Here is a 15,000-nt window from a genome sequence, read left to right as displayed (position 1 = left end):
TTCTTCAATTGCACAAAAAAACTGGCTTATTGAGAAAGTCGAGATTTTTGGTGATCAATCTATTCTGAAGAAGTGCTTTAATTCTTTCATTCTACTTTGTTTTGAGTATTGTTCTCCTGTCTGGTCTTCAGCTGCTGATTCTCATCTTAATTTGTTGGACAGGAAATTACGGTCTATTAAATTTCTTATTCCTGATCTAGATACAAATCTTTGGCACCGTCATTCGATTAGTTCATTATGCATGTTGCATAAGATTTTTCATAATTCTGACCATTCTTTACATTCAGATCTTCCTGCAGAGTTCCATCCTGTTCGTAATACTAGGCAGGCAGTTAATTCTAATAGCCAACCCTTCTCCATCATGAGGCTCAATACTACACAGTATTCTAGAAGTTTTATTCCAGCTGTGACCAAGCTGTGGAATGATCTTCCTAATCGGGTATAGTTGAATCAGTAGAACTTCAAAAGTTCAAAGTTGCAGCAAATGTTTCTATGTTGAACAGGCTGACATAAGTCTTTTTATAGTTTATATATGACATATCTGTTTAGACGTTGTTACTGTTTGTAGAATGATTTATTGTTAATTTGTTCTCATCATTTATTTATTTCCTTGTTTCCTTTCCTTACTAGGCTATTTTTCCCTGTTGGAGCCTTTGGGGTTATATATAGCATCTTGCTTTTCCAACTAGGGTTGTGGCTTGGCTAGTAATAACAATAATAATAATATTGTACTGTAACCTTACTCTGTCCAGTACGTAGTGTACATGTGTGCAAATGTACTGCACACAGTACATTTGATCAAAACTGCTGGAGAAATCAAATTAGAACAATGTTATGCAGTATTTACTATGTTAATCATCAGCTCGGGCACTCGCCCGTGGCAAGGGTCAGTAACTCTTTAGGTTAGGAGTTAGCCCACCATAGTGCAGCATTTATTCGCGAAAAATCCATTTTTATGCCTGCGTCTGTAACCTAACAATCGCGAAGAAGGGGGGCTAACTGCATACAAGGAACTCTTCTATTGTTGGAAAAGTGGCATCAGGGGGAGAGATACCCCTTCAACGAAACTCATCACAGAAGACAGTCTACTTGGCCTGGTATACAGCAACTGAAGATTTCCAGAAGTATCCAAACCTCCTTTTCAAGGCTTGTTGTGAAAAGCCTCTCTGCAAAATGAGATTCTGGATATTCTCCAGGCGTGAAGCCATAGGGATTCTACAGCTAATTGGAAAGTGTTCCAGCATGGTTGTCTGAGTAGATTGTGTTGTTGAGGGAGTTCTCTCGGGACTTCCATCAAGAGCTGAAGAAGGGTAGAAAACCATTCCACATGATTCCACAGGAATCAGCGGAGCTATGAGGGTCATTGCTAGGTTTGCGGATGATCTCGCCTTGTTGACTACCCTTCTCATCAGCCAAAAATGGAGGGAAAGGTGTAGACGTCTAAGTTGTCCCACCATTGCTGGAACGCATCCTGCAATAGGCTCTGGGAATCCGGGACTGGTGAACAGTAGAGTAGGAAACTGTTGTTAAGGGAGCCTGCTGACTAATGCCTTTTTCAAGGAAAGGACTATGACATTCACACCACTTAATGAGGTAACTTAGGGCATCTCCAAACTGCATAGGATTTTTGCCTCTGACCTTCGATTTTGCGACGCCATGGCAAATTATCCTGAAAATGTGTTTTTCGAATTCTATCTTCTCCCTTGATAATTAATATTAAGACCTGGGATTACGTCCCTATACAGACCTGATGTAGACCTCCAATAATATGAGTAATATTTTTTCAATAGGTCATTTTCTCTTACTAGATATGAATCTTTATTTATTATGGAAAGAAAATAAACCCAGAAAATCAGGGGAAATAATTTAGGAAAAAATATGAAACAAAAATGGGAAAAAAGGGCAACATTTGATTGTTTTATAATGTCTTTCTAAGTTATATACTAAGTTTCAATGCTATATCTTTAAAACTAAAGAAGATAGAATTTGAAGGTCAATAAGTATAGTTTCGCGATACAGGCATTCAAAGTTTTTCTTTGTATTTTCACAAAGACAATATTAATAAATCCTGATTATCATGAATTTTATGTTCCTTTTTGGATATTAATAAAAGAAAAAGTTTTTATTCATAATTTAATGATAAATGAAGATCCTTTTGCTCAATATCTTGCTTCTTTTGGCTCCTGTCAGGCAAGGCGGCCGCTCCATCATCCAAACCAATCTCTCTCTGCGTCACTACCAATATTACCCACTTTTGAACTCTTAATAGAGTGAATTTTCTTCTTCCTTATGTTAGCAAGATTTTGAAATTGTCTTTTCCTCTTTGAAATGATAAATTTCTTGCCGAAAACGAGAAAAACAAACGTAAAAATGAGTAAATGTCAGAGGTCAAACTCAGACATGTACTCTCTCTGAGGTTTGTAATTACTGTGTAATACACAGTCTTGTGACTCGTGGAAGCTATATAGATGCCACTGTTCACAATTTTTTTTGCATTAAAATATAATTATCAAAATTTACGATAACAGAAGTAATACTGCATTTTCTTGTAGGGAACAATGTTTTTGGCTTATATAGTTACTTTAACTAATTACCCTTAACTATGAAAGTAAGAGGAATTTTTACAAAATATTCTGTATACGCATTCTCCATTACCATATGAGGCTCAGAGAATTTTTTTCTGGATTTTGTGTTTTTCTTACTATAACCCCATATATTGTGGCATTCCACCCAGGACCCTTAAGGGATGTAGCGAATAAGTCCACTGTCGGGGAACCCCACAAAGTCAGGACCTTGTTGGCTACTAAATGATTCAAAGACCACTCGCAGCTCACTATCTAGGTTGCTTTGCTCAGATTGTCCGTGAACACTTTCCTTTTGTCGTAATGAAGCGAGCTGATAGGGACACCGAGTTGTCTTATGTCCATCTTAGCATCTCCACTGCTAGATGGGAAAGGGGCTGCAAAGAGATACTGCCTAGTTGGGTTACGTAAGCCATTAGAATGGTATTGTCGCTCATCAACGCAACCGATTGACCTGCCACGAACTGATAGAACTGTTGTAAAGCTAGGAATGCTGCCCTCATCTCTCGGAGATTTATGTGCTGGTACATTTCGGACTCTCATATAGGGCCCCCACCTTTATTTTGAAGCATCTAAAAAGATCATAAATTCTGGGGGAGGGACAAGGTCAACCCCACCATCTCAAGTTCATCTGCTGCCCAGGTCCCATAGGGAGCAGAGTATCCAGAGTTCTCGTGCTGAACCAATCTCGATGTTAGCTGCCACAGACTAGACGAACCAGGGATGTCAGGTAACCTATGAGACGTAACAACTGCTGAGCAGGGAGAGCATCTTGCTGAAGGAAGGGACTTGCCACCTTCTGTCTCTGGATTCTATCTTCTGATGGGAAAACTTTCTGCAGGCTAGTGTCGATGATCATACGTAGGTATATCAGTCTCTGTGATGGAAGCGGGGATGACTTCTTGAGATTTACCCCGATCCCCAGGTTGCAGCAGAATTTGAGGAGTCTGTCTCAGTGTTGAAGAGGGGTCAGCACCAAATTGGTTAGAATACGCCAGTCATCCAGGTATCTTATGTGATGGATGCCAATCCTGTGGGCCCAGGTTGACACTAGGGTAAAAACTCTAGTGAAAACCTGAGGTGACATGGAAAGATCAAAACACAGAACCTTGAACTAGTATTGCCTGTTGTCATGGTTGATCCTCTGATACTCCCTTGATGACAGATGTACTCTGATTTGGAGATATGCACCCTTGAGGTCCAGTGTGCTTATGAAGTCCTGTGGTCTTACTGATTGTCTGATTGTGTCTGCCGTATACAAACTTGTTCAGGGCTGATAGGTTGATGATGGGTCTGCAGCCTCCAGATGCTTTTTTCACAAGAGACTCGACTGAAAAAGCCTTGGAAGACATTGATGACCTCCTGAAGAGCACCTTTCTCCGAATTGGTCTGGACTTCAGCCAGGAGGGCCAGCTCCTGCTTGGATCTTATCGTGTAGGAGCTTAATGGCACTGGACTTTGAGTTAATGGAAGAGAGATTGTGTGAATGGGACGTGATACCCTGAACGAATCACGGACATTATTTAGGATTCAGAGAGGTGCTGCAGCCACCTCTACGACCAATGTTACAGGCATTCCTCCACTGGTAGACAAGTGGGAGGATTGTCATCCCTTGCCAGAGCGGCCTTGACTGCCACCTCTACCTCCTTCGCCTCCTCAGTTAAATTTGCTGCCCTTCTGGTCCAGGGAAGGATAGGGCTTCCTCAACGAACTCCTGGAAGAGCCTGCATTCGTGTTGCTGGTCTGTGGCTTGGATTTTTGCAGCTTCTTCAGAAGAGCTGCTCTGTCGGCCCTGGATGTCAGGGCCCTTAGTAGGAGAGACTTGGTTAGAATATCTACAACAAACAGGCACCCTTTTGACGTTAATCACACTGAAGATGTAGGGTCTGAATTCAGGTCTTAAAATTTCGTTCTCAGCTTCAGAGATTCTGAACCAGGAGAAAGTAGTGTAGTACACCATGCAGGCTACATTGTGGCTGGATCTCTTGTTGGGATTGGTAGAACTGGTGCAAGGAGACCTCGAGGAAGGCGATGGAGAACTATCTGTTATCGGGAACTCGAACCATTGAGTTCCTTTCCCACCAAGTTGTGAACTTGTGGGTAAACATGATCCTTTGGCGAAGGGACCTAATAGTAGAAAGATTCCATCGTCAGTTCCCAGAGAAGGAAGTAACGAAACTGAGGAACTCTTTTTTTTTGGATGGTTTCTCTCTGTTCAGACCGGAAGACGTCCAAGAGACTTCGGAGAGATGGAGGAACTCCAATCAGGACTCCCTTCTACATAGGGCGTTGAAATTTTGTCCCTATAGACCATCTCACTTCCTCCCCAGAAGGAAAAATACCAACAGCAGAAACTGCCGACGAACACGACAGCAGCCACGACGGCACCAGGTAAGGTGTCGAAGAAGCCCTTTCTAGCCAAAGAGGGAAAGGGTTCCAAGTCTTCACGTGGAGGCAAGGGTTCTAGGCAATCCTCCCACTTGTCCAAAAGTGGGGCATGCGACATAGCCGCTGGCAGAGGTGGCTGCAGCTCGGGGCTCATCCATGGACAGTCTCCGTGATTCGTTCAGGTATCACGTCCCGTTCACTTAATCTCTCCCACCACTAACCAAGGTTATAGTAACATCAAATTTCTATGAGAAGGGATCAGTAAGGAGTTGGCCTTCTGGGCTGAAGTCTAGACCATGCTGGAAAGGGCGCTCTCCAAGAGGTCTTCAACGACTCCCCAGGCATCTTTAGTTGACATTCTGGGGAAAAAGGCATCTGGAGGCTGGAGACCAGTCTTCAACCTTTCAGCTCTGACCAAGTTTGTCAAGCAAACTCCATTCAGCATGGAGACAACAGACACAGTCAGACAAGCGGTAAGACCACAGGACTTCATGTGTACACTGGACCTAAAGCATGCATACTTCCACACCCAATCCATCTGTCTTCAAGGAAGTATCATCATCTAGACAACAGGAAATACCAGTTGAAGATGCTGTACTTTGATCTTTCCATAGCATCTAAGTTCTTCACAAGACATTTTGTCCTAGTGTCATCGTGGGCTCACATAATCAGCATCCGTCTCCTGAGATATCTGGATGACTGGCTGATTTTTAGCAGACTAGGTGGCAACCATCCTTCGAGGAAGACCCCGAGGGCAAAGAATCCATTTTGGACTACTTCTTACATTGCGCCCAAACTTCTCCCACTGGGAGGCAAACTACTCCCAGAATTCAGGGCAGGAGTGATACTGGTCACAACGCCGCCCCGGCTGGCAGGACACAGCAGATGCGGGTCTGTACCAACAAACGACATGAACATCCAGAGGAGCTGCCCTCAGGTCCCGGACAAGTCCGCATGAGGATGGTCAAGAAGAGAGCACACACACACACTGAAAAGAAAAAGAAAAAAAGCAATTAGTCAGTAATGGCAAGCCAATAATGGTGAGGGGAAAGCGACGCAACGTCCAGTCTCAAACGCGAGCCAAAAGCTAAGTGGGTTCACAGACCAGGTGCGTGAGTGAGCGGGGTAGCTAATAACACCCCCACCTTGCTAACTGGCCGGAGGGTGGTTAACACTCATTACAAGTCTAACAGCTCGTCTTTCAGCTTCGCCAAAAGTAATATCCCCTATAAATAGTGTTGATTTGTATTTAGTGACGGAACAAACAAAAGCTGTTTAACAAGTGGAGGAATGAGGATATCAGAAGGTTGCACAGACAACTATGGCCACTTACAGTTATCAGTGGCAAAATTTCTGAACATAGTTTCTTCTTTTATATATCAACACATGGCAATCTGCCAACCTATTAACATAACATTAAAAAAGCCAGTTTCGGGACGGTGGAAGTGTGTACTATTTGTTGGATAAAAAGAAAGTGTGTTGGCGAGGGGCCGGGGTTTCCCGCCTCCAGCCAGTAACTACTGACACCTTATCAAATTTCAACATGGAGTTCCAGCTACGATGAAAACATACTGTACTTCTATCAAAGGTCAAGGGTTTGTATACATACAGTACAAGAATAGAGTTTACTTTATACCGGTATGTGACAAAATATCGCCTTACAAACTGGACAGAACTTACCCAAGAGAAAACGCACTTGTCGGTGGTAGACTTTCACCGTCCCATAAAACAGCATTGTTGACAGATACAGAGAAAACTTGGGCCTTTCTCCTTGTCCCTTTTGATCAATGTGTCTAATGATGTCGTTACTGAAAATGAAGGTAATGTAGAGTACAGTAATTTCAAATGTAGCACTCCATAAAAAACCATTGTACAATCAAGTTTTAAAATAAAAAATAAATTCTTATGCAATACCACGTTACAGGAAATGATTTCCAACTTATTCTCATTCAACCAACAAACTAATAACCAAACTGAATAACGAAAATTGGCAAACATTCCATATAAATCTACAGCAATACAAGTTAGTCTAGCATAGACATTCGACAACAGAACTTTATATATATGACTTAATTGGAAGAAAACGATTCGTAATGACACAGCAACGCTAAGAGGAAAACTCACCAAGTTCGTGAAACTTTCAGGGACATGATTTCCTTAAAGTTTTTGTCGCAGCGTTTGGTGTATTGGAGGTGTCCCGTTGCCACCAGCCAAATAACAGCAAACTTCCCTTTCTGGGGATGGAGAACGTCGTAGCTGTAAAACATGACAGCTGGTCAATCGTTGTACTGCTGAAAGAGGGTAAATGACAGTTATTAGTGTTTTGTATAATATTCGTTTAGCTTGACTACAAATATTTACTAGGGAAAATGAGTTATCTCCACTCCACATTACTATTATTACAGTACTGTATTTCAAGCTGAGCTACCATCGTAAATGGAAAAGCAGGATGCTATTAACCAAAGAGCTCCAACATGGAAAAATAGCCCAATAAGGAAAGGAAACAAAGATATAAAAAACTACTGTATACAAGAAGTAATGAATGACAAAAATAAAATGTTTTATGGACTGTAACAATATTAAAATTCTTTCTTTAATAAACAATTTAAACTGAAAAAAAGGAGAGAAATATAAAAAATAGCAGGCCTGAGCACACCCTCAAACAAGAGGTAGTAGGTAATAGGTTGGCTAGGGCACCAGCCACTCGTTGAGATACTACCACTAGAGAGTTATGGTGTCCTTTGACTGGTCCGACAGTACTAAATTGGATCCTTCTATCTGGTTACAGTACATTTTCCCTTTGCCATCACATACACCAAATAGTCTGGCCTATTCTTTACATATTCTCCTCTATCATATACCTGACAACACTGAGATTTCCAGACAATTCTTCTTCACCCAATTTTGTAATTGTTCAGAGGCCACTTTCCTTTTGGCAAGGGTAGAAGAGACTCTAGCTATGGTAAGTAGCTCTTCTAGAGGGATACGCTAAAATCAAACCATTGTTCTCTAGTCTTGGGTAGTGCCATAGCCTCTGTGCCATGGTCTTCCACTATCTTGGGTTATAGTTCTCTGGCTTGAAGGTACACTCAGGCTCACTATTTTATCGTATTTCTCTTCCTCTTTTGTTAAAAGTTTATATAGTTTATATAGGAAATGTCTATTTTAAAGTTGTTAATGCTCTTATAATAGGCTATATTTTTCCTTGTTTCCTTTCCACACTGGGCTATTTTCCCTGTTGGCGCCCCTGGGCTTATACCATTCCGCTTTTCCAACTAGGGTTGTAGCTTAACAAGTAGTAGCAATAATAATAATAATAATAATAATAGCCCAAGACTGTGAAGACCATTGTATAGAGGCTATGGCACTACCCAAGAATAGAGAACAGTGGTTTGATTTTGGAGCGTCTTTCTCCTAGTACAGCTGCTTACCATAGCTAGTCTCTCTTCTACCCTCACTGAATAATTAAAATGCAGTAATATAAGAAATTTGGAAATAATTTATATTTTTCCTAAGCTGATACAAACCTGTGGTTATTTATATGGATTAACTCTCGGCAAAACTAGAAGGTAGCCAAATAGACTAAAAAGTGCGAGGTGGCAACCCTACCTAACTTAGGTGACAGGAAGTCTGACTTCTGGCTTAGTCATTGACCCGGGTTTCCCTAGTACAGTATTAAACTATATATAAGGATAAACAGCATGAGCGTTATTGCGGACTGAACAATCTGTTTGTTTGTGGAAATAGCATATGAACATCTAAGTTAGAGTATTCGAGTTCTTAAACCGGAATATTATACAAATAGACGTTTCCCCATGTTTACCTCGCAAGAAACATTAGGGACGTGAACAAGTATAACTAGTTATTGTCCATACTAGGATACACAAGGAAATTGTTCTTACCCGCAGAGGTTGAAGCCAGCTTGCAGAGGAACCCAAGGCGCTGTTCCCTAAGAGAAGTGAAGATGAAGAAAGGAAAAGCAAGACATAGTTTCATTCATCATAAACATAACCCAGGTAAACAATGCCCTAACTGATACTTGTCCAACAAGGAGCCCAAGGTATTCTTGAACCTCTTGTTGTGCAGCCTCAGCCTCATATAGGTCACGTCTTTGAGGTAGTGGGCACAGAAAGTCGTTTGACGCTTCCACATACCTGGTTGCAGAACTTGTGATATAGAGGAGTTATTAGGTTTAAAAGCCAGGGACGTACTGATGGCCCTGACATCGTGAGCTCCAGGTCTTCCAGCTTGAGGAGGGTCATGTTGGAGGGCATAGTCTATGACTTTGTAGATTCAAGAAGAGATGGTGTTCTTGGTGACGCTTGTCTTAGTTCTGCCCGAGCTGACAAATAAGGCTGAAAGCTGTGTTCTTGTCGCTGCAGTGCATTTAAGATAATACTGTATCTCAAACTTATCACTGGGCAAAGTAATAATTGATATGGGTCATTGGTTACATAATGTAGACTCTTAACCTGAAAGGGCGTGAACCAGTGGTCCGGTACCCCTGGATTTTGAGTCTTACCAATAAACTCAGGGACGAAGCCAAGTGTCACCTCCCCCATCCCTTTAAATGGGCGATGTCATACAAGACCATGAAGTTCACAAACTCTCTTTTCAGATGCTAAAGCAAGTAGGAACACTGTCTTTAAAGTGACATTCCTTCTGTTGCATTGTGTAGTGGTTTGTATGGACCCTTTATGGATCTCAAAATGCAAACCACATTCCAAGGAGGAGGTCTAATCTCCGACTGGGGGCAAGTGTTCTCATAACTTCGTAGGAATAAGGAAAGCTTCAACGAAGATTCACTCCATTCAATCTAAAGGCTAGGCTTAAGGCTGATGAGACAAAGAATTTTTACTTCTAAAAGGTATACAAAGAATTCCGATATTACTGGAGTAATGGCATCAAGGAGAGAGATACCCCTTCCACGACACCAACCACAGAAGACTATCCACTTTGCCTGGTACACTGTTGTCTTGGACTTTCATACGTGTTGAGACATTCTTCTTGCAACTTGTTGTGAAAAGCCTCTCTGTGAGAGAAGACGCTGGATAGTCTCCACGCGTGAAGTCAAAGCGACAGGACAGTTTTGTGGAAGATGTCGGCATGGGGAAGCTTGTGTAGATCTGGTCGTGGAGGAAGTTCTCTTGGATGGTCTACTACCAGTTGAAAAAAGTCCGGAAAACCACTCCACATGATGCCATAGCGGAGCTATGAGGGTCATCATTAGATTTTGGGATGCTCTGGTTTTGTTGAGCATTCTTCTCATAAGACAGAATGGGGGAAAGGCATACACGTTGATGTTGGCCCACCATTGTTGGAATGCATCCAGCCATAGAGCCTGAGGGTCCGGGACTGGGGAACAGTATAGGGGGAGCCTGAAGTAAAGGGACATTGACAACATGTCCACAGTTGGGGAACCCAAAAGATTCAAAGACCATTTGGAGCCAACTATCGGAGTCGCTATGCTCAAGTAGTCTGCGAGCACATTCTTCTTGCCTGGAATGAAGCGAACTGATAGTGTCACCAAATGATCTTCTGCCCATCCTAAATTCTCTACAGCAAGATGGCATAGGCTTTAAGAAAAGATACCGCCTTGTTTCTTTATTTAAGCCACCACTGTGATGTCACTCATCAATGCCACAGAGTGACTTGCCAGCAAATGTTGGAACTGTTGAAGATCAAGGAATGCTGCTCTTATCTCTGAGAGACTAATGTGCTGGTACCTTGCGGGTTTGGACCAAAAGCCTGAGACCGTGTGATGCAGCAAGTGGGGCCCCTCATCCTTCTTTTGATGCGTCTATGAAGAGAAAAGAGTCCGGAGGAGGGAGGAGAAGATCTAGCCCTCTGTGAAGGTTCTCCTCTGACACCCACCATCGAAAATCCGTTACTCGACCCTGACCGACCTATTAGCACTAGGACGTCCAGGAACCCAGTGTTCTGGTCCCATTAGGACTTTATATGCCCTTAGAAGGATCTCACTCTGAGGCAGCTGTTGGGGACAAGACGAATCAGTGGGGTTAGATGAATTAGGAGGCACAGCCACTGATGGGCTGATACATCTTCTCGTCTGAGGAAGGGACAAGCCACTCTCAGCCTGTGTACTCTGTTGTCTAACGGAAAGACTTTTAGAAGATCAGTGTCTATGATCATACCGAGGTATATTAGTTTCTGAGATGGAAGCAGTGATGACTTCTTGAAATTTATCACGATCCCCAGATCCTGACAAAACTCAAGAATAATGTCCCGATGATGAAGAAGGGTCATCGAGTCTGCTAGAACTACCCAGCCCTTTAGGTATCTTAAGAGACGAATATCCTAGTGAAGACCTGGGGTACTGTCGAGAGACCACACCAAGAACCTTGAACTGGTAATGTTTGTCCTAGTGTATGAACCTGAGATACTTTCTTGAAGATGGAGGGATTGGGATCTGGAAGTAGGTGTCTTGGAGATCCAATGTGCACATGAAGCCCTTAGGTCTTACTGCTTGAATGACCGTGTTTGCCGTCTCCATCCTGAACGGAGTTTGAAGGATAAACTTGTTCAGGGGCAAGAGATCTACGATTGGTCTCCAGACGTACTTTTCACATGAGTTAACTGTAGAAGCCTGGGGCCCCGTCTAAGATCTCTTAGAGAACGCCCTTCTGCAGAATGGTCTGGACTTCGGCCTGGAGAGCCAGCTCCTTTACGGATCCCTTCATATAGGAGCTTAGATAAATTGGATTCAGAGTCGTAGGAGGGAGAGATTGAGTGAAGGGGATGCATTACCCTACACCAGCCACTGCGATCGTCCAGGGATCAACCCCATGATGCTGCCACCTCTGCCAGAGGCGTTGCAGCCCTCCTCCCACTCGTGGACTGATGAGAAGATAGCCCAGCTTAACGGGAGCAGCCACCTCAACCGCCCCCTCTATCACCTTTCTTCTCTCTGAAAGACTTTGTCCATTTCTGGTCCCTGGACAGAAAGGACTTCTTAGACACCTTAGATGTTCCTGGTCTAGAATTTGAGGAACATGAAGACCTGGACTGATCTTTGGGGGGATGGGAAGTCCTCCCATAAAGCCGATTAGACATGGATTTGTGGAGGAGAAAATCCTTGGAGGATTTTCTCAACCTATCAGCTGCTCTTCCTACCTCCCCAGGGTTAAACAGAGAGGTTCCCTCAAGAGTAGAGTTCCAAGGGTGCTTAAAACAGACATCTATTTCTCAAGTTATTATGATTGGGGCATTTGGTCAACAAATGCCTCACTGATAAAGGTACTAAACAGTCGTCGCAATACGGTTGGTGTTGCCCCTTCAGCGTAAACTCGTGTGTCAACCGAGTGTGACCAAATTGATTAATTGATTGATTGATTGATTTAAGGTTTTCAGGCATCCTGACATCTAAGGTCATTGACGCCTATATCATTGAGTTTATATATACAAAAAGATAAAAGATTATTCAATTAAAACCGTAAAAGTTGGATGTCATTATAAACGTTAGATAGTTTTCAGAAGACCTGCTTCTGAAATAAATCTAAAAATGCCACTTGCATAGTAGGACACATCATGTCGAAGAATCTTGGTGAGGATGAACCTGCCACCCTCACCTCGAGCCTCAAACAAATATCTACTCCTTAAGTTATTATAATTGCGGCATTCGGTCAACATATGCCTCACTGTTAGAGGTACTAAACAGTCTTCACAATAGGGTTGGTGTTGGCCCTTCAGCAGAAACTCGTGTGTCAACCGAGTGTGAACAATACGGAGACGACAAAGAGAAGTCTCCCATTTTCGGGGCATCATGTTATACCGAAAAGGAGATATGGCATTTGTTACTTCTCTCATTTTATTGCCATCTAGACTATCCCAGTAATGTTGCCATTTATTACAAAGCAATTTCTTGATGTTAGGTAGGAAATCGTTACATGGAATGGGATATCTTCTTGGCAGCAACTCGGATGCAGCATTCTTTGCCAGTGAATCTACCATCTCATTCCCAGACACACCTACGTGTGCTGGAACCCAACAAAATCTAACTGTTATACCTCTCCGTCCAATAATAAAAAGCCATTCTAAAATCTTTAAAACTAGAGGGTTGCTAGAATTAAAAACTTCTAAAGCTTAAAGGACACTCCTTGCATCACTAAAAATTGTGAAATAACCCTCCTTCTCCAACGCTATTTTCAAAATATGCCATACAGTTCGGCAGTAAATATCGAAGCCGTTAGAGGAAGTGCACCTCTACAATTAAAACCATTACTATGTACTACAAATCCAACGCCAGCATCAGATTTGGAGCCATCAGTATATATAAAAGTCGATCCTCTATGTTCTTCAACATGTTCCATAAAAAGAGACCTGGCTTCTAAGTCAGTCATATTCTTCTTAACTCCAATAAAGTATTACATAAAGATATCTCTGGTAATTTCCATGGAGGCATTGATGATACCTTGAATGGAAGAACCTTACTTCTAATTATATCCAGACTGTTTAATAATCGTTTCACCCGAAAGCCATAAGGTTAAGGAGATTTTGGGTGCAACTCAAAGTATGATGCGTATCTTACAAGGCTTGCAGTCTGAAAGGCTAAAGAGTTAGGGAGTCTTTGCAATCTAAACCAATACCGAATAATGCAAGATATTCGGTAAAAGTCTAGAGATAACTCTCCAGCATCAACAAGAAGACTTGGGAGAGGGGAGGCTTTAAATGCTCCTGTAGACAATCTAATACCTGCATGATGTATCAAGTCTAATATATTTAACCGGCTTGGGGTGGCTGAAGAGTATATTTCACATCCATAACTAATTTTGGAAAAAATCAAGGCCTTGTATAATTTTAAAATAGTATTGCGGTCTGCCCCCATGATGTATGGGACAATACTTTTAAGATATTCAGAGCCTCGAGACATTTAGCTTTTAACGCTTTCAAGTGAGAAACCCATGTAAGCCTACAATCAAATATCAAACCTAAAAATTTAGCTTTGCTTATACATGGTATCCGTTGACCTTTAATGTATATATCCGGGTCTGGATGTATTCCCCGGATACGACAAAATAGACAATGGTAGTTTTACTTGTTGAGAACTTAAATCGATTCATGTCAGCCCACTGGATAATTTTGTCAATAGAGAGTTGGATTTTTCTCTCAACAATTGCCATTCTAGTGCCAGCCAATGATATTGAGAGATCATCCACAAATAATGTTGAGAGAACATCTTGGGGAATGGCTGAGGATATCCCATTAATTGCTAGTGCAAACAGGGTTACACTCAGCACACTCCCCTGAGGAACTCCTCCTTCCTGACACTTACTCTCTGATAGAGTTTCCCTCACTCTCGAAAAACTCTATGCGAAAGAAATGACAGAATAGTGGTAGTTCTCGTTTTAATCCTGGTTCATGAATTGTTTTAAATATACCATATATCCATGTGGTGTCATATGACTTTTCAAGGTAAAAAAAACTGTCACATGGTGCTGTTTGGAAGCAAAAGCTTCACAAATAGAGGACTCAAGTCTTATCAACACATCAGTTGTTGAGTGCAGTTTTCTGAATCCACATTGAATCGGCGATAAAATACCCTTCTTTTCAAGGTACCACATCAACCTTGCATTGACCATCTTCTCCATGATTTTACATAAACAAGATGTCAATGCAATAGGTCGGTAGTTGCTAGTTCCCAAACACTTGGATAACTATGATCATGCCATATTCTATTAATAATACTTAAAATAAATAACTTTGTATTAAAATGTACATGTTTAACCATTGCACATGGAATTCCATCGGGTCCAGGGGCTGTATCGTTGCAAGTAGCAAGTGCGGAATCAAGTTCTCTTTCAGCAAAGGGAGAATTATACGATTCTTAGCTTCCTGTTGCAAAATTTAAAATTTTCTTTTCTTCAATGCTCTTGTACTGGTGACCAGGAGCTGCTACACTCTTGCACGATACATTTGAAAAATGGTCAAGGGGCATTGCTAACTTCATTTCCTTCAGTCACAAACTGACCATTCACTTTCAACACTGGTGGTGGGTTCGGGGTAAATTTGC

At 42.0% G+C, this 15,000-nt stretch overlaps 1 protein-coding gene across 14 annotated transcripts in view; it reads right to left on the bottom strand.

Moving 5' to 3' along the window:
- Positions 1–15,000, bottom strand: part of LOC137656632 (uncharacterized) — a 425,700-nt gene that overhangs the window by 317,997 nt on the left and 92,703 nt on the right. For 12 of the 14 annotated variants that reach the window (XR_011046976.1, XM_068390814.1, XM_068390809.1 and 9 more), the window contains exons 2-3: positions 7,095–7,261; positions 6,651–6,778 (exon numbers count right to left, since the gene is read on the bottom strand). Coding sequence is in view for 13 of the 14 variants with exons in the window: in XM_068390814.1 (XP_068246915.1) it covers positions 6,651–6,778; positions 7,095–7,237 (271 nt within the window). In the remaining variant the exon portion in view is untranslated. The remainder of the gene's footprint in view (positions 1–6,650; positions 6,779–7,094; positions 7,262–15,000) is intronic. The other 2 variants (XM_068390806.1, XM_068390804.1) reach the window with 2 other exon arrangements.

This window comes from Palaemon carinicauda, chromosome 17 (genome assembly GCF_036898095.1).
Source record: "Palaemon carinicauda isolate YSFRI2023 chromosome 17, ASM3689809v2, whole genome shotgun sequence".
NCBI classification, from domain to species: domain Eukaryota; kingdom Metazoa; phylum Arthropoda; class Malacostraca; order Decapoda; family Palaemonidae; genus Palaemon; species Palaemon carinicauda.
The sequence above is the reverse complement of the archived record's forward strand: the minus strand, read 5'-3'. Positions and strand labels throughout refer to the sequence as shown.